The sequence below is a fragment of the Epinephelus lanceolatus genome, chromosome 13 (assembly GCF_041903045.1).
Source record: "Epinephelus lanceolatus isolate andai-2023 chromosome 13, ASM4190304v1, whole genome shotgun sequence".
NCBI lineage: Eukaryota > Metazoa > Chordata > Actinopteri > Perciformes > Serranidae > Epinephelus > Epinephelus lanceolatus.
The window spans coordinates 2,555,549-2,582,905 of NC_135746.1; the positions used below are offsets into that span (position 1 = coordinate 2,555,549).

General features: G+C 43.5%; 1 protein-coding gene and 1 long non-coding RNA gene across 2 annotated transcripts in view; one reads left to right on the forward strand and one right to left on the reverse strand.

The window, feature by feature from the left end:
• The window catches only part of syndig1l (synapse differentiation inducing 1-like), a 79,163-nt gene extending 74,085 nt beyond the window's left edge, over positions 1-5,078 (forward strand). The window contains exon 4 of the mRNA XM_033649379.2: positions 4,161-5,078. Coding sequence (XP_033505270.1) covers positions 4,161-4,319 — 159 coding nt within the window. The 3' untranslated portion in view covers positions 4,320-5,078. The remainder of the gene's footprint in view (positions 1-4,160) is intronic.
• Positions 1-27,357, reverse strand: part of LOC144466466 (uncharacterized) — a 160,937-nt gene that overhangs the window by 111,098 nt on the left and 22,482 nt on the right. The gene's annotated exons all lie outside the window — the stretch shown is intronic.

The following is a 27,357-nucleotide window of genomic DNA, read 5'->3' on the forward strand; positions in this document are numbered from 1 at the left end:
GGCTTTATAGTGGCAACATTTTAAGGACTGAGACAAGGACAGAGATAAGATGGAATGCAGCAGGGCTTTCCAAAGACAGAGAAGGTGGAAGGTGGACTATAGTGGCTGTTTCAACATACAAAAGTTCCTAGGCCACTTAAGCACCGTTTCCACCAAACACTTTCAGTCCAGTCCCTTTGGAACCAGCAGTAAGCCTTCAGACATGGTACCTAGACCCTCGGTGTGTTCAGACAGTCCTCTTAAATGTGGGCGGGGTTGTTGTCACTCACTGCTCCGTCCAGCACTCGCTGTATTTCCTCATCAGCGGTGACACAGATGGAAGTCTGCACCTGGTTTATCGTCCACAGAACGAGGCTGCACGCCCACATTTTCACAACAAAATAGAACAGGCTGCAGTGACAGTCTCTCCATGGGATATTTAACCCAATGGGCCCGAACGACGCATAATGCGTCCAAATTCACACCTGTTCTTCTATTCTTCTATTTTCTCCGCAACCGTTCGTCGTAGCGAGAAGCCACGCATATCACGTGAAACACCGGAACCGTAGCTTTCCGACAAGATCAAGCACTTGTCGGTAGTCCAAATGATAAAGTTATGTACAGTACAGGCCAAAAGTTTGGACACACCTTCTCATTCAATGCGTTTTCTTTATTTTCATGACTATTTACATTGTAGATTCTCACTGAAGGCGTCAAAACTATGAATGAACACATGTGGAGTTATGTACTTAACAAAAAAAGGTGAAATAACTGAAAACATGTTTTATATTCTAGTTTCTTCAAAATAGCCACCCTTTGCTCTGATTACTGCTTTGCACACTCTTGGCATTCTCTCCATGAGCTTCAAGAGGTAGTCACCTGAAATGGTTTTCACTTCACAGGTGTGCCTTATCAGGGTTAATTAGTGGAATTTCTTGCTTTATCAATGGGGTTGGGACCATCAGTTGTGTTGTGCAGAAGTCAGGTTAATACACAGCCGACAGCCCTATTGGACAACTGTTAAAATTCATATTATGGCAAGAACCAATCAGCTAACTAAAGAAAAACCAGTGGCCATCATTACTTTAAGAAATGAAGGTCAGTCAGTCCGGAAAATTGCAAAAACTTTAAATGTGTCCCCAAGTGGAGTCGCAAAAACCATCAAGCGCTACAACGAAACTGGCACACATGAGGACCGACCCAGCAAAGGAAGACCAAGAGTCACCTCTGCTTCTGAGGATAAGTTCATCCGAGTCACCAGCCTCAGAAATCGCAAGTTAACAGCAGCTCAGATCAGAGACCAGATGAATGCCACACAGAGTTCTAGCAGCAGACCCATCTCTAGAACAACTGTTGAGAGGAGACTGCGCCAATCAGGCCTTCATGGTCAAATAGCTGCTAGGAAACCACTGCTAAGGAGAGGCAACAAGCAGAAGAGATTTGTTTGGGCCAAGAAACACAAGGAATGGACATTAGACCAGTGGAAATCTGTGCTTTGGTCTGATGAGTCCAAATTTGACATCTTTGGTTCCAAGCGCCGTGTCTTTGTGAGACGCAGAAAAGGTGAACGGATGGATTCCACATGCCTGGTTCCCACTGTGAAGCATGGAGGAGGAGGTGTGATGGTGTGGGGGTGTTTTGCTGGTGACACTGTTGGGGATTTATTCAAAATTGAAGGCACACTGAACCAGCATGGCTACCACAGCATCCTGCAGCGACATGCCATCCCATCCGGTTTGCGTTTAGTTGGACGATTATTTATTTTTCAACAGGACAATGACCCCAAACACACCTCCAGGCTGTGTAAGGGCTATTTGACCAAGAAGGAGAGTGATGGAGTGCTGCGGCAGATGACCTGGCCTCCACAGTCACCGGACCTGAACCCAATCGAGATGGTTTGGGGTGAGCTGGACTGCAGAGTGAAGGCAAAGGGGACAACAAGTGCTAAACACCTCTGGGAACTCCTTCAAGACTGTTGGAAAACCATTTCAGGTGACTACCTCTTGAAGCTCATGGAGAGAATGCCAAGAGTGTGCAAAGCAGTAATCAGAGCAAAGGGTGGCTATTTTGAAGAAACTAGAATATAAAACATGTTTTCAGTTATTTCACCTTTTTTTGTTAAGTACATAACTCCACATGTGTTCATTCATAGTTTTGATGCCTTCAGTGAGAATCTACAATGTAAATAGTCATGAAAATAAAGAAAACGCATTGAATGAGAAGGTGTGTCCAAACTTTTGGCCTGTACTGTATAACAAAGCTTTCATACAGCTTTGCACACACATTACTCTTGGATGGATTACTCGCGAATGCAGGCTCGCACAGAAATGCCACGCATATCACATGAAAGTGCAGGACTGGAGCTTTGCAGTGATACCACACACATCATTGTGCTGTCATCCCATCATGCTATAAATACAGATCAATTGTCTACAAAATAAAAATCTGACGAATTTCTTTACAATCCATTATACAGATCTTGTTATTAGTCACTTCATATAGTGAGGAATAATATCATTACTATTTTTCTATGATCTTAGATGTAAATATTGCATGTTTCTTTCAGATAAAACACATTTTTGACTTGTGAATGAGTCAATGGAATTTCTTGCAATAATGAAAAAATACTGGCAATCATGTCCGCCTGGCACAAACCACATGTTTTGGACAGCTGTGAAGTGACAGAATGTCCCACCATCATGGCTCTTATATTGCCAGATTCCAGAGAGTCTCCCCTCTTCATATATGGCAGAATATGTCTTCTTCCAACTTGCTATGGTGAGATACATGTAAAAATGTAAGAATTTAGGCACACAGATTTGTTTTTTTCATTGATATAAAATTATTATAAAATACAGGTACATAGAAGGACATGGAATGATGGCAAATCTGGGTAGCCCACATTGTCCTGATAAAAACAAGATATAGCATGTGTATGTAGCCTTTATAATGACTGTGATATGAGCTTAAAAGTAAAGGCAGGAAAAATACCCCAAAAACGCCTAGGGCCCAAAATAGCAGCTTTGTGCATTTAGTCCTTCTCAGGCAAGCTCAGGGGTTTAGTGTTGCTGTAGCCCACAGGAAGTGAGGATAAGAATATCTGCAGTTTACATAACCTGACTGAAATTAATCTATATCAACACTTGAAGATCCACTCATTACTAACAGTGTGTGTCATATAAAAACTAAAGTTAACATTACAAGTTAATGTTCCACCTTAAAAGTTGCCGGCAGTCGGCCCAGTGAATGAAGTCATTTTTTCTCAGACTCCAGCTGCTGTGAGAGGCAGCAAAACATCCTTTCATTTTATAGTTACAGTTTACTAATAAAACTCTCCACAGTATGAACAGTGGTTACATGAGCCTCAAAACCAGACACAACTCAGCCCTGAGCAGAGTGACCGTCCTCTACTGACCAATCAGACTGCAGTGTTCACAGCTCCACCTTTTAGTACCAGATCTGTGTGCTAGGTACCCCAACAGAGGGGGACCAAACATGGGGACGCTAAGGAACGCTTCTGTTGGGACCATCCACAACTTTCACTGTGGAAACAGGTAGAAATGAGAAATGAAATGAGGCTTTAGTCCTGTTCCTCTTCTGGAGATCTGCAGTCCTCACATGAAGCAGGGAAGAAGTTGAACAGGGTTTATTAAGAACCCCAAAAAAGAAAAACAAAACAGGCCCTTCCAAAATGACATCTCGTACGGTGCACTACTGACTCGATATTGTTTCAACACTGCATAACATGTTCATAATCTTATTACAATCCAAACCAATACAAGCTTCATGTCATCTTTTATGCATAACGTCATGCACACTAAACTGCCTCACAGCACCATCTTTTTTTCCTTTAATGAGCGATTATAATAAAATCTGTGTTGCTCATATGTCATTTATCATTCAGCACTGGCAGCCGATATGACAGTAACCTCCAGTCCTTGACATTTCCACACTAATTGCCATTTTTTTTGGTCCTGCCATGGACAATGAGCTCTCCTGGGTTACGCTGAGCCACTCGGTCAATAGGCCCATCCTCCAGTCGTATTTTTTTCCACACCGCCACAGAAATAACAGACAGCTTCTGTGATTGTGGTTCCTTTGTAAAGTGGGTCACTGTTTCTCGTGAGGTCCCTCCAAACTGTATCTGACTTTCTTCTCCTCTTATATTTTCTCCTCTCCAGACCACCAAGGCAGTGAACAAAGGTGACTTCCCACTGGCCAACATCGCCTCCAGACGTGCTTTGTTCCTCGCTGCCCTCTCCATCACTATAGGCACCGGCGTGTACGTGGGGGTGGTGGTAGCTCTCATCGCCTACCTTTCTAAACCAGGACACATATAGCAGCCGCACCTTCCCTCCGACACACCTCCAGGGAGCCCAGGAAGAGAACAACTCCCCCCCTCATGGGAACGCCATCGCTCCTGCAGACTTCGAGGAAAAGTTTTTCGGGGATGTACAGTTTTTTCCCTCCGCCTTCCTTTCTTCCCAGCTTTCTCTCCCTACAGGCCCTCTGTCAGCCAAGATTAGCCACAGTGACTGGAGAGAGGTCAAGCTGGAGGGTGAGAAGAGGGGGAATTGGGGATGGACAAAGTTTTTTCTTTTTTTGTTTGAGAGGGTTTGAGTAATGGAAGAGTCCAGTTTGCATCACATTGACTCAAACCCCTGTTGGCTTCATCGTCTTTTGGCTGGTTTTTAACTTCCAAGACCCCGACAGACACATCGAGGAAGAAAAGACTGGGACGATAATGCCACACACTTAAGCAGTTATTATAGAGCAGAGGTTGAGGAGAGTTAGAAATCAATACAAAATCAGTCTTAAACCAACTCTACGTTGTCGTTATTTGAGCTGCAGTTAAAATCGGAGCTTCTCTGTGGAGTCCCGTCTCCTGTCATCTCAGTTCACCACCCAGGACTGTCTTTAATAGACTGTGAGCTGCCCTCATCGACTGAAAAACACCAAGGCTGCACTTGTCTCCGGGCTGACTGCCTCGCAGTAGATGACCACGCTTCTTAAATCATGACAAAGGAGGGCTTTTATTTCCAGAGAAACTTCTGAAAAAAATACAAAACTTCTGATCATAATTTCAATCAAAGAATAAAGCGCTGAGAGATTAAAAAGAAAAAAGCGATCAAACGCGATCAGAGGCTGTTTCTTTCTCATTGAACAATACGTACTGGCATGAATTACAAGGATCTGAACGAGCCTCAGGCCTGTATTTTACCTATGAGAAGGTGTCCATCCATCAAAGACATGCCCTGAAATCTAACAAAATCTGCTCACGCCAGATATGTTTTGCCTACGTACATGCAGATTGTTTTTATGTTTGTCTCTTTGTGTTCCCTGCTGTCTAAAAGGCACCATGATTAATCTCGCTTTAAGGAATGTTCATTTATAGCCTTTGAAGTAAAGCACACATGCGAGGTGGCCAGATGGTCCCAAATTCAGGGGGAAAACGATGCACAGTGTCTCCCCCGGAAACGCTGCATCTGCTAACGCAATGTGAAATGAAACATCAGCCGCTCACAATGGAGCGAGGAAGTTATAAATCAGGTAGATAATGTCATTAAAAGGCAGGCCTTATGTATTCTCCGGTGCTGCGCGTATAAACAGAGCGTCGCAGTCTGACAGCTTTGAATTGAGCTGTGATCAATTATTCTTTGCATGACTCTTGCTATGTGCCAGCAGTATACTGCTACGCATGATTGATTGGATTTAGAGCTTGTTTTTGTCAGATCATAAAAAAAGCTTAAATTAAAATTGATCAGGCTGTGAAGGGGCTCGTATTTCGTGCAGCGCTTAAACCCACACCCCCCCAGTTCAGCTATTAAAACAAAGGACATTTCATAGTAATAAAGCATCGAGACACTTCAGTTTGTTCCTTCGCGATTTCAAGAATGGTTGAAACAGACAAATTCACTGATCCTCTTTGTATGAAGGGCTTATTAATTACAGAGACTTCACTTTGTGTTTTTATATTCCAGATGTAGTCAGATGCTAGTTCAAGCCTCAAGAGGTGACATTATACACTTAGTTTCCCTGCACAGGTCCTGCATTAGTCATACCTGACATTTATGGTGCACAATTAGCTCCCCGTAATGGCTTGTTCTGAAGGAATGTGTAGTCTCTGGAGCATAGCCCTAAAATAGCACAACCACATTAATTTCACTAATAAGCCACTTTTGGCGTCGCCGGTTGCTGTCAAACCCTGCAAGTAAACAATCCATTTACACATCCTCAGCTCTGTGAACATTTTAAAATAACCATGTAAGTCGGCTCTGCTGTGCTAATGAAGAGTGAATATTGCCCATATTCTCCACGAGGGGAAGTTTCCAGTGTGCTTTGCTTGAATAAAACTGCAGCTCAGACTCCGAGCTTTTCTTTGAATTTTCTTTTTGGCTGCCTGTGTGTGCAAACATCCAGCGGTGTTTTGAGTAAAGGACAAGGATGAGCTGAATGCCGAATGATTTCTAGGTGTTTGTTTGGGGCCCTACGATTCAGCTCATTGAGTGTGTGGTCATCTGAAAAGCTCGTCAATACCAGGGGCGGAGCAAAGGGGGGGCCTCTGGGGCTCCAGCACTGAATCTATGTGATTGGGTTAAGAAATCTAGTTTAATTGGGCCTAATATTTCTATTCCAGCATAGTGTAACAAAAACAGGTTTCAAGATTAGTGATTCTGCTAGCGCAAAATTTTACCCTACCAACACTTTCTCACTCCCAACTTGTCAAATACTGACGCTTGGTCAGTGGCCCTGGGATGGAGTGTCAAATTAAAATTAAGTTTTCACAGGAAATGTACAATTTCTCCTTTTTAATGGCGTACATTCTCCTCTCAAATTACACTTAGAACGTAGGTAAACATTTTGTTTTTTGGTAAACTATATTAGGGCGTGTGTCGCGCACTAGTTGGCATTGTTGGCTTTTTTATAGGAAATTCAGACAGTTGAGTCGGCATCAGAGACGGTGAAGCCTTTCAGTGACTGAAATCACTCTGATTAGCCGGTCAGACGAGAAACACAAGTGAAGAAAGGAAACAAATGAAGGGTGTGAGATTGAGACAAACTTTTGAGCCAATGAGCTCTTGAGCAGAAACAGTTTGTAATCGTTTGTGTTATTGTTCATTTGTGATGGTTATTATCATTTGTTCTTTCAACATGGGGTTGTGCTAATGTGCTAACTGGCTAACTGGCATCTTGATTTCATCCTGACTGTCTTTCGGTTTCTCTTTTTAAATGACAAATACAAACTCCCGTCGCCTGCTGTATGTATATTTTGTCTCACACAGGCGCAGAACGTATATGCTAGTTTGCCGTCGGCTGTAGTCTTTGCAGTGTGTTCAAGTGCAGCTTTTTGGCTGGGTAACATGTGACGACAGGTGATGCAAGAATTGGCCTTCGCTGCCACTAGTTCTTTGATGTCGGTTTGGTGTGTCATGGGCTTCAGGTTTAGGCAACAAGAGTAAGTGATTTGATTTGGAAAAAACGTCATGTTTGGCTTAAAATAAGTGTAAAATAAAAATAAAGTAAAAATAAGAGTTCGTCGTTCGATGTTACGATGAGTCAATCACGTTTGCACACTGAGTCCGAAACTTTCGTCCATCATTAAAATGTTTGGAACAGATTTGATTTTCTGCATTTTTTGCATCTGTCAGAGCCTTTAGAGACGTTTGACCAAGAATCAGTGAAGAAAATGTGGTGGCGGGACACAGCCACAACAGGACAGAGGAACGGGGCCCACAGAATACTTTCCTTCCTCAGATAGTGATATTCAGGTGGATGATGATGAAGAGGAGGAGGATGTGGACTGCACACAGAATGTGGAGGACAGCTCCGCCCCTTCATGCAGCTGTGGTGCCAAATCAAAGACAGGGAGGGAGTGATGAAAGCCAGATCGGCTACTCCAGGGGAAAGACGCAAGAGAGGAAATGTGTCTCTTCATTATTCACGTATGGTGAATTCTTTAACAAGGAATAGAACAATAAAACGCAGAGGAATCAGTGTGCAAGGTTTCTGTGCGTAATGATTTCTTTCAGATGTCGGACTAAAAAACACATCGGTAAAAAATGGGCTTAGTGCACAAAGGCCTTGAGTTGACTGACTTTATGTTTCAAACCAGACACAAACAGTGGGTTCCTAGGCGAAAGTCCGGAGTTTGTTTGACCCATCCACCACTAAACGTGCCCATCCTACGCTGGTGCGTCAGTGTCTGACGCTGAGGGCCACTGACCAAGCGTTGATATTTTGCAAGTTGGGAGTGAGACCGGATTACTGTGCCTATGTTATGGAGTTTAAAAATGGTAACATCCAACAATGTTTGCCTCTTTTCATGTGGCATTTGCTGTGTTTTGGTTTCAGAATGATGAAGACAGGTGGAGAACAATTACACACAAAATAGGCTTTAAAGGATGATTTTTTTTTTCTTGGCAGCTATTATTTTGTTTTTCCAAAATGGTCGACAGAATTTTTGGCATGGTATTATCTCAAATGGCTTTAAAATCTGGGCATATAGATGCTGTAAGAGGGAAAGAAATCTGCCAGGCCTGAGGTTTGGACCGAGCCCCAAACATCTGGCTCTGCTCCTGGTCACTACACTGTATATGTTTGGCCTTATAATCTCCGACCCCCTCTGACCACACGTCCTACTGGTAACTCACGAGCTACTGATTTCACGTCAGCATACGCACACATCATGACCATCACTGTAACTATACTGAAAGACTCTGTATGTCTGCTGTCATCTCTTGGAGAACGTTTTATTGCTGATAACGATGAACATGCTTTGTGTTATGTAGCGTGTCATTCAGATGATGTGTTTTTATCTTTGGCAACCTGGTATTGTGCAATGTGTCACAACAGTACGTGGGTTTCAGTGCTGTTGTTAATTCCTTCTCATTGTGATGAGTTAATGTACACATCCACGCAGCAAAGACTGAATGCATTCCTCAATGCCAGGGTGATAGTGCTCTATTTGTGTCGTGCTCTTAAGCCGAATTAAAGATGACATTTTTTTTTTTTTTATTCTGTTCATGTTTTGGGGATTTTGTGTGAAGGCAACATGTACATAGTGCAAATAAAGACATGTTCAAATGTAATGACAAATAAATCAGAAAGGAAGGATGTCCTTTCTTAAAAGCAAAAAAAATCTTTTTCTCTGTGGTTTATATAACGTGAAGCTCTATTGTCGGTTTCATATCCGAAAAACACTCCACGACCTGAGAGAACTGGCCCAGTAATTGCTTGAGTTGTCCTTAAAGCAAAAGCAAACACAGACTGAGTCATGGAGTGTAGGTGGTTTTTGCCAGAAAGAGATGGAGGAGCAGTTTGGAAATGTGTAGCTGCAGTGTTCTCATAACTGCGTGCAGGAAAGTACACCTTCCTTTGTGCTGTCACCATCATGGTTATTGAACATAAAAGCAGAGCCACGCTCAGCTCAGCATTTCACACACTGAACAACAGAGCTACAGTACAACCTGACATCTCACACTGCGTCTTTATATTATTTTGATTGTCACATTCATGCAGTCTAACAGAGCTTTAGTGGGTTGAGTTTGTCAGGCATGTAGTGTACAGTATTATCTGCAGCGCTGGTTCCTCAAGTACAGCTTCATCGACACCAAATATGATCTTATGAATGGAGTATAAACTGCATGAACTATTCCAGCTGTTTATTATTACTTTTTAGGCAACAATATCAACTGGATATTAAAGCTGCAAGCAGCGATGATCGGGCCCTCGCACCTTAGTGCAACTCAGGGGTGCTGGCAGGACCACGGCTGACGCGGCTGTTCCTTTCTGTGAAAGTCAGACCTTGCATGCAGGAGTGAGATGGTTTAACCTTCATAAAGTGTTGGCGTTGGAATGACCTATTACACATTATGCACCACAACACACTAACTATATGCTATGATTTGTACATCAATTGATGACCAAAAAGCCCCGTCTCCACCGAGCAGTACGGTTCAGTTCAGTTTGATACACTCTATTTTTGTTCTCACAGTGAAAGTTGTGGATGGTACCAACAGAAGCGTTCCTTAGCGTCCCCATGTTTGGTCCCCCCTCTGTTGGGGTACCTAGCACACAGATCTCGTACTAAAAGGTGGAGCTGTGAACACTGCAGTCTGATTGGTCAGTAGAGGACGCTCACTCTGCTCAGGGCTGAGTTGTGTCTGGTTTTGAGGCTCATGTAACCACTGTTCATACTGTGGAGAGTTTTATTAGTAAACTCTAACTATAAAATGAAAGGATGTTTTGCTGCCTCTCACAGCAGCTGGAGTCTGAGAAAAAATAACTTCATTCACTGGGCCGACTGCCGGCAACTTTTAAGGTGGAACGTTAACTTGTAATGTTACTCAGTGCATGAGTTGATGACGTGAATCCATCAGCACACCTTAAATTTCACTGTGACAACTTTGACCATCACTTCAGTTTTTATATGACACACACTGTTAGTAATGAGTGGATCTTCAAGCGTTGATACAGATTAATTTCAGTCAGGTTATGTAAACTGCAGATATTCTAATCCTCACTCGTGGAAAAAAAAAAAAAAAAAAGCACTGTGGAGCGTTGTTCCTGTGGGCTACGGCAACACTAAACCCTGAGCTTGCCTTAAAAGGACTTAAAGGAAATGGCCACTTTAGAATGAAAACACAGACAGTACTTACTGACCCTCATGCCGACAAGAAGTCCAGTGTAGTTTTTTAATCCACAAAACTCGTTCGGGGTATCGGAGGATAACAGCTAGCTGGAATAACAGCTTCACTTGAAGTGCATGGAACCCACATTTTGAAAATGTAATAAAACTAATGCATTTCAAAAACGTCAGAACAGCTCGTCCGTCGTAATCCAAGTGCCCTGAAGCCGCGGCATGCAAAATTGACTTGAAAAGACGTAATTTACTCCACTTTTATAGCATCATTTCTCACCGTGGTCCGTTACATGGCAACTCGCCAGACTAGCTGATGGCTAGTGGTGGTGCTAGTTCTCGAGTCTCGCGCGAGTTGCCATGTAAACACAGCAACACTTGGATTACGAGGGACGAGCTGTTCTGATGTTTTTGAAATGCATTAGCTGAGTTTTATTACATTTTCAAAATGTGGGTTCCATGCACTTCAAGTGTAGCTGTTATTCCAGCTAGCTGTTATCCTCCGATACCCTGAACGAGTTTTGTGGATTAAAAAACTACACTGGACTTCTTGTCAGCATGAGGGTCAGTAAGTACTGTCTGTATTTTCATTCTAAAGTGGCCATTTCCTTTAATGCACAAAGCTGCTATTTTTAAATATCCCATGGAGAGAGACTCTCACTGCAGCCTGTTCTATTTTGTTGTGAAAATGTGGGCGTGCAGCCTCGTTCTGTGGACGATAAACCAGGTGCAGACTTCCATCTGTGTCACCGCTGATGAGGAAATACAGCGAGTGCTGGACGGAGCAGTGAGTGACAACAACCCCACCCACATTTAAGAGGACTGTCTGAACACACCGAGGGTCTAGGTACCATGTCTGAAGGGTTACTGCTGGTTCCAAAGGGACTGGACTGAAAGGGTTTGGTGGAGACGAGGCTAAACATCGACATGTGACAAGGTCAGAGTGAGAACGTGTTGTCAGATCTCACCTCTGACATCCATAGTGTATGCTAGTAACCATTACAAGGTTTAATAGTCAAGATTTTGATCTTTAAAATATATTTTCCCAGCCTTATTGAAGAATCAAACGCCCACAAAAGTAAGGTTAGTCCCAGTTTAATGCTTATCAAGACACTTGCTATATTTTTTTTTCTTAAATTTGTCACCTGTCTTTTTCTTTTTAATCAAATCACAGTTTCTATTTTGGAAGTAGGAAGTACTACGACTGTGTCAGAGATGATTCTGGGGTATTGCAGGTTTAACATGGTGGGTCAGTGTACATGCAACAACAGTGGGTGTGACTGCAGCACCAGCTGGGGAAGAGCTCTCATTACAGGAGTGAGTAAGGAGTGAGTCACAGGCTGATGTCTCTGTCAGTGAACAACGGTGCAGCACAACACACGATGTTGAGATGCCCGCCTAGTCATCAGGGGTGAAAAATGCTCATATAAAACAAAACAAAGAGCACGCTCTGCTGTTTTTTTTCCTCCCTCCACCAGGATATGCTAAACAGGCGATGCTCAACAGCAGACACACAGGCAGATTGAATTAATAAGCGCCATAGATCAAAAGAAGACTGTTGTGTTTCTCAGTGTTCACAGACTTTGCCTGAGCAAACAAGACAGTGAGCAGGAAAATATTTTGCTCATCCTCTGTTGTTGTGTCTGATTTGTGCTGGAGGGGTTTCATATGCTCTCCTCAAAAATAATTTGTGAAGTTATACGTTCTTCAGGAAAAAAGGCCCTGTTATTATAAATCTACAAATAGAATCATCACAAGCTTTCAATCATTACAGAATAAATTTAGATTTGAAAAGCAGTGCTGGGCGTCCGACTCCCCCAGTTCCTCTCATATGTGGATGAGTCAGTTTTCATCATTTCAACAAGCGTTACTTTCCCCGCATTTAGCGGATCATGCTGAAGATTATCGTGGGAGAGAAATGAGCCTGGTTTTATTTGCTCTCCTCGTGTTCCTAACTGGAAGCTACGGCGCTAAACTGCAGTCTCCTTCTGCAAGTGCAGTTCCTCCAATTGGTTATTGTATTTCACTGAAGGATGGTGCAATACCCTGGAAACCTCCACCTCCACACAGCTCTCACACTTGCCCACACATGACAGGAACTGCAAGTCGGTGGAGTTGTACAGTCTCCAGTTATAACGTTCACAGGTGGCTCGGTGAGAAGGAGTCGTGGAACAGCTTCCACACTGTGGTTCAATTTGTGTTTTAATTAAAGCTCGCATAGCACATGTCGCTCACTGATTGTTGTCTGAGTCTGATTCTTTTCTTAGCTGCCGCTGTTTTCACTGCAGTAAACATTCGCTCAGTTCTTTTTCCGTCAGACGCAGAGACGACAGCCTTTGTAAACCTGAAGACAGAGACAGGAATAGAAAGAGTCTGAATCTGATTGCAAATGTTATCAAATTTTTTCATATTGTTTTCCCAAGCTGCCAGACGATTGGAGGCGCAGTAATCCAGAGGTTCCCAGCTCCTCTCATATCTTTTTGAAGTTTGTTTGGGGAGATAAAGCGCCTTCGAGGCACCCTGGAAGGATTTCATACTGACGAGGAGGCTGAGGAAAATGGAAAATGAAAAGCAAGCCGGTGACCTCCTCAAACTGAGGTCATCCTCTCTGATACTTCCCTACAGCTGTAAAATAAGAAACAATGCAAATCATGTTTCTAATGTCTGCCTGGGCTAACCTGCTGGATTTGGTTCCTACAGCGGGGCATCTTTCTGCAGGCCTGAAGTCTTCAATGTTTTTTAGGCCAAGGACCCCCTGAGTTCAAAGAGAGACGGAGCAAGGACCCCTACTACAGACTGGATATTGGGGAAAAAATTGGGTTGCACTTGAGTTAATTCTCTGAATATTTTCGGGTCTTCTCTCATTTGCTCTCGCCTGTAGCTGCAAAGTCAGCAGCAGTTGTGATAGTTAGATGCACCAGCCTCAATCTCTGCACTATCGCAGATTTTCGGCGAATGTTGGGCCGTTTTGCCGGCAAGCTGCGAGCGTTAAGACACACAGAGCCGGATTAGCGAGTTGATCCGAGGCGCCCAATTTTCCGCCTCGTAGGGTAGACATATTGGAGGAACCCTTTTAGTTTAAACAGACCGAGGTGGCCTTCCACAACAGAAGAGGCTGTTGATGACTTGTGGGAGGAGCTGTTGATGACGCCCCATGTGTGACCCACTGGCGGTGGATAAACAGGAAACAGCTGATAGCAGGAATTAGCGAGCAGCTAGTAGCAAGAGGGAAACACAAACCTGACAGACACTGTACAGATGAGCAACTGGGGAGACAAGGAATTGCGCGCCCTCCTTGTCCTCGCAAACGAAGAGGCCATTAACCGTCAGATGACGGGGACGGTGAAGAACAGGTCGACTTATGAGAGGATCTCCAAAGGACTGACCAGCCGCGGCTTCAATCCCACGTCACTGTTTACGTCACACACTGAGCTACACGTTTTGTTACTTGCTCACGCCCCCCATTGCCCCGAAAAAGGCGCATTCTGTATAAACAAAAGTAGGTAGGCGGCATTTTGCTGCACTCCCCGATTTTGTTTTTATACTGCCAATGCTGAAAAAAGACTGATTGGGCTTTCCTGCAGATTTGCACAATGGATAAGTGTTGTTTCACAGCAGGTCATCAGTACACCACTTGTGAATTTTGAAGCTTTTATGTGTCTTTAAAAATGCATTTGTCAGGTGTGACGTGTGATAGAAGAATAGCAGCAACACTAAAAGGAAAGGTGAACGTCTTGTTAGACCAGCGATGCTGTTTGGTTTAGAGACAGTAGCACAAGACAGGAAGCTGAGCTGGAGGAAGCAGAGATGAAGATGTTGAGGTTCTCTCTGGGAGTGACGAGTATGGAGAGGATCAGGAACGAGTACGTCAGAGGGACAGCTCATGTTAGATGTGTTGGAGATGAAGTCAGAGAGGCCAGACTGAGATGGTTTGGACATGTTCAGAGGAGGGATAGTGAACATATTGGTGGAAGGATGCTGAGGTTGGAACTGCCAGGCAAGAGGCCTGGAGGAAGACCAAATAGGAGATTTATGGATGTAATTAGAGAGGACATGAAGTCAGCTGGTGTGAGAGAAGAGGATGCAGAGGATAGGGTTAGATGGAGGCAGATGATTCGCTGTGGCGACCCCTGAAGGGAAAAGACGAAGATTTGTCTTTAAAAAGGTGGTTGCTAACAAGTGGCTAAACAAGACTACAGAACGTCATCACACCAAATGTGGCTTTAAAGTCTTGTTCATGTTGTTAGCTAATTGCCATGTTAGCTTTTTACCTCTGGAGATTGAATTTATGCTTCCAAAGTAAAAAAAATTGGTGTTTATTTGTGAAGATTATCTCGCTGAAACAAAACGTGTGCAAGTATCATAAACATTTGTTTGCCACAAAGCATATTTTATCTCACTGGCTTTTTGTTGAGGGAGCCAGGGCGATGCTATCTTCTGGGATGGACTACAAAAAAACATCATCCCTGCAGTACAGAGAATAATAATGCGGTTAACATAGTCACCTCACAGAACGAGGGTTCCTGGCTGTGATAGTCTGGTGACCTGTCCAGGGTAGCCTTGCGTCATCAGGCTCTTCATGTACGGCGAAGAGCCTGGTTTCCATTCACTCTGAATTTTGTCTGGATTCTGGTTCCGGTCTAGAGAGCGGATCCGGAATTTACCAAATTCACCAAAGTAAAAGTGTTCACCAAAGTAAAACTTTAAATTCTGGCGCACCATCGATTTCCATCTCCGGTTTCTCAACGTTGGAAAGTCGAATCGGAAAAGAAAGAAGAGTGAAGACTGTCGCCATGATCGATACATTTTAATCATTTAAACACGGACGTACAACAGTCTGTTTTAGAAGACGTTCTTCAAGAAACTTGGTTGATAGAGCATGCTACATGGCGAGCATCACGCAGTTTTCCTCTCTCTTCTGCCCCCACCGCCCCAAACTTTATCGAAAATATGCCTTTACAAACTACAGGTATAATGAACAAAACTAGGATCAAGTGCCTATTAAATAAAGCAGACAACTGAAATAGACAATAACTTGTAATACAATTAAATACAATAACAGAAAAAGGTTAACTTAATGGCTTGGGGCTTTTCTTATAAATTATATTCTTTAAATTAAAAAGTTTCAAAGCATTTTTATTAGCTTGGTGCTTTTATTTTGACGGAAAGGCGCATCCATCGAATTCCGGATCCTGTCTCACTCGCCCTGTTTCCAGTTGCTTACCAAAACGGCCACTAAACGGCCCCAGACTAGTCCAGGGTGAACCCTGCCTCTCACCCAGTGTCAGCTGGGATAGGCTGGCATATGCTCTGAATGTGCTCAGTCCGGCACTGTTCATGATGCCACCTTATTTTTATTTATTTATTTATTCATGTGGGAAAAGAAAATAAACAACAACAGATATGCTAATTTGAGGTTTTTAATGGAATTGCTCGGGGCATTAAAACGGTTCTTGGACAGATTGCAACCTCAGATAAAGAGGCTCATTTAGCTTACGCGACTCAGGCACTCTGTAAAAATAGCACAAAGAACAGGTGCTGGTTTTTAACATTCCTCGTGTATTTGCAATGCACTGCTATTTGAGGGGTAAAAAAAAAAAAAAAGTAAATAAAAAAAAGCAGCTTATAGGAGCGGGTGCTGGCTTTTCTGCTGAGAGGATGAGACGTGTCTCAAAAGCACTAAACCATAAAATAAAAACAAAAAGGCACGCAGATGTTAGGCCCTCTAAATGTTCTCATCTTGGATGACAGGAGTAGCCGGGCCCCGGGCTGTTTCGGCTGTATTTCCATAGCAGTCCCTGAGGCTACGGCTATAGATCACAAAAGCATTCTGGTCATGAAAAAACCCTTTGGTACAAACTTATTCCCATCTCCAAACTAAACGCTGCTGGAGAGCTGCGCCTATCCCTCCGTATCCGGTCTCTATATTTAGACTGAATATTCTTCGTGGGTGTATTTGCTTTAACTTATCTCCTTCAGTAAAGAAACCTTGGTGGAGAGAAGACAACTGTGTCCCTGCTGAATAGCGCTGATGAGAAGACTGTGCTGTTATTCATCAGAAATAGTTTCAAATACCTGCAGTAGACTGAGAGACGTGCGGGAGAATTCTATTTAGCCAAACAGAAGATGACATTGAAGCAAATGTTGAATTCTTGCTGCTTTTTTTTAAAGAATCATCACTGGGGTCATAGAACCATAAATTACAGCAGGATGTTTGATTCCAGGCATCATAAGAGATAATGTGAGTTGGTTTATTGTGAGGTTGGACTTTTCTATGCCAGCGTGCCTGCACAGTAATGAACTTGTGGCAGTTTGAGTCAAGGGGAAATACATGAAAGAGCTCTTGAATTAAATTGTGCAATTATTTGCGCATGTAAACTGTCTTTTTTTCCCTCGGCACAGCGTCAGGATGGTTGTTTACCTTGCAGCAGCAGTTTCTCTATGCGGGCAGATATCCCGGCTGTTACTGCTGCTGAAGAGCGAGTGAATAATGCAGGTCTGCCTGAGAACCTCTCATACAGAGGAAAAAAACCCTCTCTCTCATCCGTGACTCAGCGCACCTCTCGCAGAGTATAGGCAGTGCGTTTCCAGGAAAGCCCATTCAAATGCAATGAAAGTGTTTTCACATAATAATGTTTTCACATAACTCTGGCTTTTATCTTGCTGCTGCACTTGTCAGTGTGTCTGTAAGCAAAGGGGGAAAAAGGGTGCGAGATGGAACTAATTTTATGGATTTTGAAGCCCTCAGGAGAGAGCCAGATACCACTGTAAAGATTTATTTATCAACTCAAAGGCAAGCACGGGAAAGCGGAGTCACAGAAGAGGAAACATGAGATTGTAGAGGAATCTATGTATGTAGAGCTATTCAAAGTCGGTCAGAGGGAGCAGCTGGGCGGCTGAAGGGGAACATATCTTTTTTTGGAAGATAAGATAAAGTAAAAAGCTGACAAAGCTTTTATCAATGAGGATAACAGATTCATGCTACAAGTTATATTATTCAGCTTTATGGGCCTGCGGACTGTTGGAGTGGAGCATTTATGAAGCCTTTCTTTTACTTAGGAACACTTCAACATTTTGGGAAATGCTTATTCTGAATGAGGCTACAGCGAGCAGCCGGTTAGTTTAGCAAATAAACTGGAAACCAGGGGTGGAATTTAGATTTCAGAGGTGTGTGGGGGGGCACAGGTAGTACGAGCACAAATCCTCAAAAGGGCTTTAGTTTTTCAGATAAAGTCGGGGTCAGGCTACAGTAGATTTGGGACAATTTATTCCCAGTTCACCCCTCCTGACAATCGGAGAACAGATCCGATCTGGGACCTTGGGCGGTATGTTCGGCACAGATTTTGACAACCTCCTGAGATGTCACAAGCACCTCTACAAAAACAGATTGTGATCAAAATAAAATGCAAAGACAGGGATTTCTTTTCCTAAAATCAATAGCAGGGCTGTACATCAACATTTTTGCACACAGCACTGGAGCTGCAGAGTTTAAAGGTTTGCAGCTCAGGACAATAAACTATAACATGAGTATAAAAGTATCAAGAAGGTTTAAATCCACTGTAGTTTGACACAATTAAAAATCTTTGTGGGGGAGTTAAAAAGTCATTTTCCATCTGTTGGTCTTTCAAATGAATCTAGTGCTGGAAAATCATTTAAATATTTCTATATATATTATATCGTACATAGTTGTTGTATCACCCAGCCCCAGTATGTTGGCACAGTTCACATCATGACATTGATTGGGAAACTTTGAGCAGAAACAATAAAGGTGGTGCAATACAGTAAAATGTGTAAAGTGGAGAGTAAAAGGTTTTTTGTTTTTTATCTAAATATGTAACAAAATATGCAAAAATAATCAGTTTTTATCTCTTAAAATATATGAAAAATAACATTTAACACCGTAAAACTCTAAATGGAGCTCAAGATGTCAAAATGTGTCTCATCTCTCAATTTTGATACCAGACACTCCAAGCTCAACTATGATAGATACTGTTTTTCTCATTTCCATCCATCCATTTTCATCCGCCAATCCATGGCCGGGTCGTGGGGGCAGCAGGCCAAGCAAAGCACCCCAGACGTCCCTCTCCCCAGCAACACACCAGCTCCTCCTGGAGGACCCCGAGGTGTTCCCAGGGACGTAGATGGACCAGTAAATCGAAAGCTTCGCCTTCTGGCTCAGCTCCCTCTTCACCACAATGGTCCAGCACAGTGCCCACATCGCTGCAGACACCGCACCAAACCGCTGATCCATCTCACGCTCCATTCCACCCTCACTCATGAACAAGACACAGAGATACTTGAACTCCCTCGCTTGAGGCAGTCAGTAACTCACTCCTGCAACTTAAAAGATACGGACACCATTCCAACTTTCATAGCTGTTTTGTAGAGGGGGCATGTCCCCCGTGTTCCCCCTGTATATTACACCCCTGCTTTCAACAGGGGAGACAGACTCTGCCAGGAAGTAACAAAATATACTTCCTGACAGCTCAAACCAAAACTTTGACGTTTTTCCACTTCAGCTTTTGGATGGATTAAATAAATGAGGTATTTTTTGTTATTAGTGAGCTGGTAGGAGGATTTTGTTACATTTGGCAGAACCAGGCTGTTTCCTTCCCAGTCTTTGTGCTTAGCAAAGCTAACCAGCTGCCGGCTGTAGCTTTGTATTAACCATAGATATGAGAGCTGCATTGATCTCCTCCTCAAACTCTCGACAAGCAGCCGAATAAGCACATTTCCCAAAATGTGAAGTCATTCCTTTAAAAAGAACTGACTCAGTCATTCAGTAAATAAAGTCACACGGGGCAAAATAAACACAAGTAATGATCACATTTATCAATTAACGTCAGTAACAATAAGTCTAAAGACGCTACAAGACATGAGCACGGTCTTTAACATCTCTCTATAATTCAAGTCTGAAATACAACTGATTAGCAGTCTGACACCGCCGTGCACACACACACAACCAAGAAAAACACACACAGCCATTTAAATCTGTTGCCTGTGGCAAAAGCACATCAGTGTGAAGTGAAAACTAATCTCTTTTTCCCTCCATATTGGCTTTTGTGCGCGTTCAGGTTGCCTCATAAACATTTCCAAGCAGTCACGACTGTCTATGAAATTCAAAAGCTATCTTCCTCAGGACAAAGAGGAGCAGGGTGTGGTATGAAACCTAATAAAAAGGACAACTCAAAGCGACCTGCTCAGAGTAGTGCTGCGGGTGTCTGCTGACAGATGCTGGTCCTGAAGGAAGTGCCTTCAAAAGCGCCCATTTTTCTTCCACACTGGTGATATAAAGGACAGAATGTCGACTCTTCCCTCTGTTCACAAAATTAATGCTTGTCATGGCAGTGTGTGAGGCAGACTGTGTGTCACTGTGTGTCACACGCTGGATTAAAACACTATTTCATTAACTGAAACATTAAAAAGGAATCAGCGCAGCAGTTAAAGGGGCTTAGACCTTTCACACTGGCAGAGGTACAGCGGGGCTGCCGCTAATCAAAACCAGCGGTTTGCCTCAAGCGGTGATACACTGCAGGGGAAATATGGGCAGCCGTTGCTTTTATGACTGTATTGTGCCAGTTGGCGCGTGTTAATTGACAGTGAATGCCTACAAGGCAGGACTGACTTTCGAATGTCAAGGTTGCAGAAAACCACTCCCAACTGACTGAAGACTCAATTATTTCATCCCTTTTTCTTTTTCTGACATGACTTTCTGCACATATATGTGGTCATTAAATGCCTCTGTGGTGTGTGTGAGCCAAGTAGATCATAAACAGACTTGTGTTTCATATGGATCTGATCAACGTTTAAAAAGTAACGTTATATATGAGCTGACTTTGTCATCAGGAGGTGGAGGGGATGGTGGATGGCGTGTCGCCTTGGCGAGATACTGCCAAGCTGCAAACCACTGTTTGAAACCAACAAGTAACACTGGCTGTTTTTTGGCAGTATTTCCGTTGGTAGCGATACACCTGCGTGTTTTTAGTGGTGTTTCTTTGCAGTGTTTTTGGCACCAAACCTGGTGATTTTAGTGGCACACTGGGGTCATCAAATAACAAAACAAAAGCCATTTTTGGCAACCCTTAGCTGCATTCCCACAAGCATTATAGACAGTTAACATGTGGTGTTGTTAGAGCCACATTGTGACATTTCTCTGCAAAGTTTGTGGCACAAAACCTGATTGACTTCAACCAAACTCGGGTGTCTTGAGTGACATTTTGGGGCCAACAAACAACAAACAATATTTTTTTCCACCAGTGGCTGTGGCACCATACCTCGTTGATTATTACCATATCTGAGTGTTTTTAGTGGCACACTGGGGCCAACAAAACAATAGTTGTTTTTTGGAAACCCTTAGCTGCATTTCCACCAGTGATTTTTGGCACCAAATGTCTGTGTTTTTAGCGCCACATGGTGGTGTTTCTTAGGAATGTTTGTGGCGGCAAACCTATTTTTTTTTTTTAACCAAACCTCAGTGTTTTTAGCAGCACATAGCAGCCAAATACAACAAAACCAATTGCTTTTTGGTGACCCTTAGTGACATTTCCACTGGTGTTTGTAGCACCAAACCTGGGTGTTTTTTATCCAACTTGGGCGTTCTGAGTAAAACACTGGGGTCAACACACAACAAAGCTTTTCTTTTTTTCCACCAGTGTGTTTGTGGCACCATACCTAATTGATTTTTACCAAATCTGGATGTTTTTAGTAGCACATTGGGGCCAACAAACAAGAAAACGGATTGATTTCTGGCGACCCTCAGCTACATTTCCACCAGCATTTTTGGCACCAAACCTGGATGATTTTAGCACCATGTTGTGCCGTTTCTCAGCAACGTTTGTGGCACCAAACCGGATTGCTTTATTTTAGGTGTTTTTAGCAGCACATAGCAGCCAAAATCAACAAAACCAATTGTTTTTTGTCAACCCTTGGCTGCATTTCCACCAGTAATTTTGGCACCAAACCTGGGTGTTTTTAGCACCATGTCGTGGTGTTTCTCAGCAATGTTTGTGACAAGAAACCCGATTCTTTTTTTAGGTGGTTTGGTAGTGCACTGCAGCCAAAAAACCCACACAAATCCAGTTGTTTTCTGGTAACCCTTAGCGGTATTTCCACTGGTGTTTGTAGCACCAAACCTGAGTGTTTTTTTTATCCAACTTGGGTGTTTTTAGTGACACACTGGGGCCAACAAACAACAAACTGTTTTTTTTTAGTCCACCAGTGTTTGTGGCACCATACCTGGGTGTTTATTAGTGGCACTTTGCAGTGGCATTTGTGGCACTGAACCTGTTTTGTTTTTTGTCGGCCGGCAAACCACGGCCTATCAAACAAAAAAAAAGTTTTGTTTTTGGTGGCACCTGCATTGGTGGCGCCAAACCGAAGTGTTTTTATCTTCACATCGCAGCGTTCCTCAGCAGTGTTTGAGCCAGCGATCCCGGGCGCTTTTCATCAACTCGCCCCTGCTTTTCCAGCAGATTTTGTGCCTGTGCACGTGGGTGTTTTAAGCCAAAACATGATCTTACCTGAAACATTAACCAAGTGGGTTTTGTGCCTAAACCTGACCACATCATCACAGCAGAGTTTAAAATGTAAAGTATACATGGTTTGCAGAAACGTACAGTGCAAAAAGATATGGCAATTGAGTTGTTCCATAATGAATTAAATGTCACTAAATGGTGAGAACGATGACACGTAAAGCTCTTGAGTAATAAATCTGTCCACTTCCTTTAACTCCAGGCAGACAACTGTCACATTAATGATTTTCTAAAAGATTACAGCATTTCAGATGACATCTGGACCTCCTTGTCTTCAAGTGCGCTCATGCTTGATTGAGTTAACAGCATCACGGCGGGAGTTTTACAACATTCTGTCTCTCTCTGCGGACTAGATGAGGCTTACAGTATCATGCAGCTATAGGCAACTTGAAATGGAAACAGTAACACTTTGAATAATGCACCAGCCACCCACACACACACACACACACACACGCTACTGTCATTATCCTTAACAATACACCCGGGTCTGTGGGAACACCTCCTGCAACCGCCACTTGCAACTCCTCCTGATCTTCTCGACTCATAATTTCTTCTTTCAAACACGAGCCTCCCTGCGGTGTGTTGGCAAGATTCAAATGGCTAACTCCATTATCTCAGCCTCAGCTGGTGAACTGGTACACAGAGTTTCTTGAGATTAGTTTCAGGTGAGATTTCTCTCCCTTATTAATATGGAGGTACACTTGCCGTTCTCTCAGCTTTGAGCTCAAGAAACAAGAGATTGTTTGCAGGAGGCTGCACTTAACACTCTCAATTTTTCTTCCAGCTGGAAATCAACAGTCTGATTATGAGTCTGGCTAATTGCTTCAGCGCTGGAGCCTCTTTGATTAGCAGCAGTGCTCCTTTCTAAACAAATTAGGACTCAAACGACACACAAAATTGAAGAATTTGCTGCCTCGTGTGCAAAAGCAAACTTCATTTCTGGGAGACAAACTGTACTGTAGGTTTGCTCCAGCTGAAGCGAGTGGTCTGTTTGAATAGCTCTTCAACTTATTGACTGCTTCGTGGTGCTGCGTTTGTGCTTGTGAGCACAGACAAAAGCCGGCAACTCAATAGAGCTTACCAGGATAAATGCTGCTCTGGAGCCACAAGCGCGCTCAGGTCTCACAATGACGAGATAAAAGAGGGGTTAGCGACATACATGAGTCAATGTGTGTAACCTGGGGAATGTTACCAAGACTGTTTGGCCTTTAAGCAAAGCAAGAAGTGGAGTGGCAACAATCAGCTAGTGGCAGAAGGAGACCTTTAAAACGGGGACCAGTCACTCAGATGTCTTGGCACAGTGAACGGAGTGATCACTCCTCAGAAAGGTCGCCAGGATGTGCGAAAAATGGCACTGTACCTACTGTAAATACCATCAAAGGGAGCAGTAGGAGACAATATGGGAGACAGAGTAAGAGAGCAGGACAGTTCAGAGAGAACCACGTATATATGAGGGGAAAAAGAGACAGAGATTGAAAGGAATGAAGACGAGGCCGGGGCAGCCAGGGCCGCCTGACAGACAGGTAGTGATTTACTGCCTTCCTGCTGACTCTCACGTTGTTGTCTCCATCCCTAATTGACAGTCAATTATCTCCCGATGACAGCCCCATCCAATGGGCGAGCCAGTCTGCGTGAAGGCTTTGTTGACATCCCCGGGGCATGGCCGAGTCTACGAGGCTCGACTCCGGTGACAAATCAATCCTGCTTGTAGACATTCCTCCTTTCCCCTGGAGGATCAGGAGAAAAGACCCGTTGTAGACATGTGTGAGTGATGTCCAGGAACAACACCTACGCCACAGGAAGGAGCAGGTGCTTTTAAATTTTAAAAGAGGCTGATTGCAGGGATGGGTGATTGCACTTGATTATTATGATTCAAAGAATGGATAATGATGACGGAGGAGGAGAATGGATGTGCTCTTCACAAAAAATAAAACACCAGGTTGTTGCGCGTTTGGAGGGAGACTGCCGATTGTTCCAACAGCCTAAAAATCTGAAGCCTCGTTTGTCCAAAAAATGTCTCATTGGAATGAAAGCCCATTCCTTACATAGCCCACCATCCCAAAAACAAACCATTGTTTGATTGTCCCCTTTCTCCCAAAACACGCACTTCCTGCATTAAGACAATACTTTGTATGTAATATTCATTCATTGTGCCAATTAAGAAAAAGCATGTTGGTCGATTCTGATTCATTTTAAAGCCAATATCGGCCCATACCGATGACGCGCTGATATTATTGTGCATTCCAAATGGATTGTTGCATTTGTGAACATTGTTGTGATTTATGTGTGGGTAGATTTAGGCACAAAAAAAAACGTGTTATGGTTAAAAAAAGATTATGTTTTGGCTTAAAATACCCATGTTTGGTACAAAAGTTGCTGGAAAAGCAGGATGGGGATGATGAAAACCAGCTGGGGTCAGTGGCTCAAGCTCCACTGGGAAACAACGCAGAGGGTCGGTAAAAACACCTCAGATGGTGGCTCAAATGTCCCTTGGAATTGCCGAAAAAGGTTGGTGGCGTAAAACACCTTTGGGGAGTGCTGCAAAGGGCTGGTAAAAGCACACAGGATTGTTGGCCCAAACATTGCTGGGAACTGCTGTGAAGGGTTGGTAAAAACACCTGTGACTGGTGGCTCAGCTGCCACTGGGAAATGCATCCAAGGGTGAGTAAAAACACACAGGATTGGTGGCCCAAACATCGCTGGGAATTGTTGTAGGTGGTCGGTAAAAACCTCTGGGTTCCATGGCTCAAACACTACTGGTAAATGCCGTGAAGGGCTGGTAAAAACACCCAAGATCAGTGCCCAAACATTGCTGGGAATTGCCATGAAGTGTCAGTAAAAAATACCTGGGTTCAGTGGCTCGTACACCTCTGAGAAATGCGGCCAAGGGCTGGTGAAAACACCCAGGATTGTTGGCCAAAATGTTGCTGAGAATTGCCGTAAAGGGTTGATAACAACTCTTGAGTTCGGTGGTGCGAACACCTGTGGGAAACACAGCCAAAGGTTGGTAAAAACACACTGGATCAGTGCCCATACATGCTCGAACTTGCAGTGAAGGGTTGATACAAACACTTGGGATCGGTGGACCAAACGTTGTTGGGAACTGTAAAAACACCTGGGTTCCATGGCTCAATCACTGCTGGTAAATGACGTGAAGGGCTGGGAAAAACACCCAAGAATGGTGCCCAAACGTCGCTGGGAATTGCCATGAAGGGTCATTGGGAAATACCTGGGGTCGGTGGCTCAAACACCTCTGGCGAACGTGGCCAATGGCCATTGAAAACACCTGGGCTTGTTGGCCCAAATGTGACTGGGATTTCCATGAAGCGTTGTTAAAAACACTCGGGTATGGTGGCTCAAACACTTCTGGGTAACGCAGCCAAGGTTCGGTGAAAACATCCGGGACTGGTGGCCCAAACGTCGTTAGGAATTGCTGCAGGGGGTCAAAAAAAAAGGACTTTCATGGCTCAAACACCAATGGTAAAAGCTGTGTAAGGGTCTGGCTCAAATAACTCTGGGAAACATAGTCAATAGTCAAAAACACCCCGAACGTGGCTGGGAATTGCCCCAAGGTGTTGGTAAAACGTCCTGGTGTCAGTGGTTCAAACACACTGGAAAACTGACACTAACTGCAGGAATTGTGTGTTTTTGGAGAAACACACAATCGAAGCGATGGGCACATGATTTGGGGATAATGGACTGTCTGAAAAAAAAAAATTGGCTTTTGGTCTAATGGGACATTTTTTGGACTAATGAAGCTTCAAAATTTTGGGCCATTGGAACAAAGACATGGCAGCGTATGGAGGCAGATGATCCAGCTGTGTTGAGTGAGACACATAATGGACATTAACACATTAGTAGTGTTTCTAAATAAACACATATACACACACACACTCTTACACTCTGTAGGCTTTAAGAGCTCTGATATTGACATAAAACAAACCATAAACAGAGACCTGCTGAAAGCTCCCGACCCTATGGTATCGAGCGGGATGCAATAGTGAACCAGTCGGCTGTTAATCAATTGTTAATTATGCTGTGGGCAAAGGAATCCAGCTGTTCAGGTTACAGTAGAAAAACTCTTATCCTGGGTCAAAGGCTGCTTGTGAAGCACGGTGGCAGCAGAATCGATGTATTGATGAAGTTGCAGCAGCAGAAGGATCACAGCAGTGTAAAGCACGAAAAGGCACACTGTAACACAAGTAGATATTAGAGAGACTGAAATGTTAGCTGAGCTTCTCTACACAGTGTGTGCTTCTGTGTGCCAAGCGCCTTTTTTGTGGTCCTTGAGACGCAGCTCAGGTCCCAAGGTTCCCATCAATCACAGCTGTTGTGGTAGACGTCTTTTTATGCGAAGTCTCATCTCCCATCATCGATGAGAACAGCTTGATAAGGGTGTGCACTTGGCTCTGTAATGAAAAGACGTGCTGCCAGGCAAAGAGAGCGCTTGCAAACAACCCCTAACACCTGTCCAATCAGCCGACAGGACGGAGCCTTAAATGTTTTCCATCGGTGCTGCTGGTGTTCGGAGCTCTGAGCTCACAGGGAAACGCTAGTAATTGGCTTCTGTTTGTTCCTGGCCTTATCAGTGTATTACTTTCATGGATAACTTGGAACTAATTAATCATGGTACAGAGGGAGAGATGGGATTTGCCTTTCACTCTCACTCACTTTCATTTTCCTTTTCATTTTCATCTCTTCTCACTCTGCTCTTCAAGCCCTTTTGGAACAGTTAGAGTACAGATACGGACTCGTAGAAGAGGTCCAGATAAATGCTTTGAGTATTTCCCAGTTTAGGAAGCTCTGTTTTTACTCGCCTAATCCTGTGTTTTTGTCTCACACTGCCACCGCTGTTTTGTTTGAATGTTTACAATGTGTCTGCCGGCTGCCCCGCAGCATCTTACGCTCATTTGAATGCAAAATAATGTGCGCTTTTTTTTCTTTTTAAAACCACACTGTGTTCAAATAATTGCTTTGATACAATCTAGGAATTTCATCTATTAATGCCCGAGGACATATTTTTTTGTGGAAGCTGACTGAGTGTTGTTAAACAATGATGCTGAATCGGCTCAGAACCACATTGTTACACATCTCTGCTTAAGAACATGAAAAATACACACAGCACATCCTTGAAACAAGAGCAACACGACCAACCTTGGTGCGCTATTATAATTCTACAATTATCAACAAGGAGACGTGACTCATTAC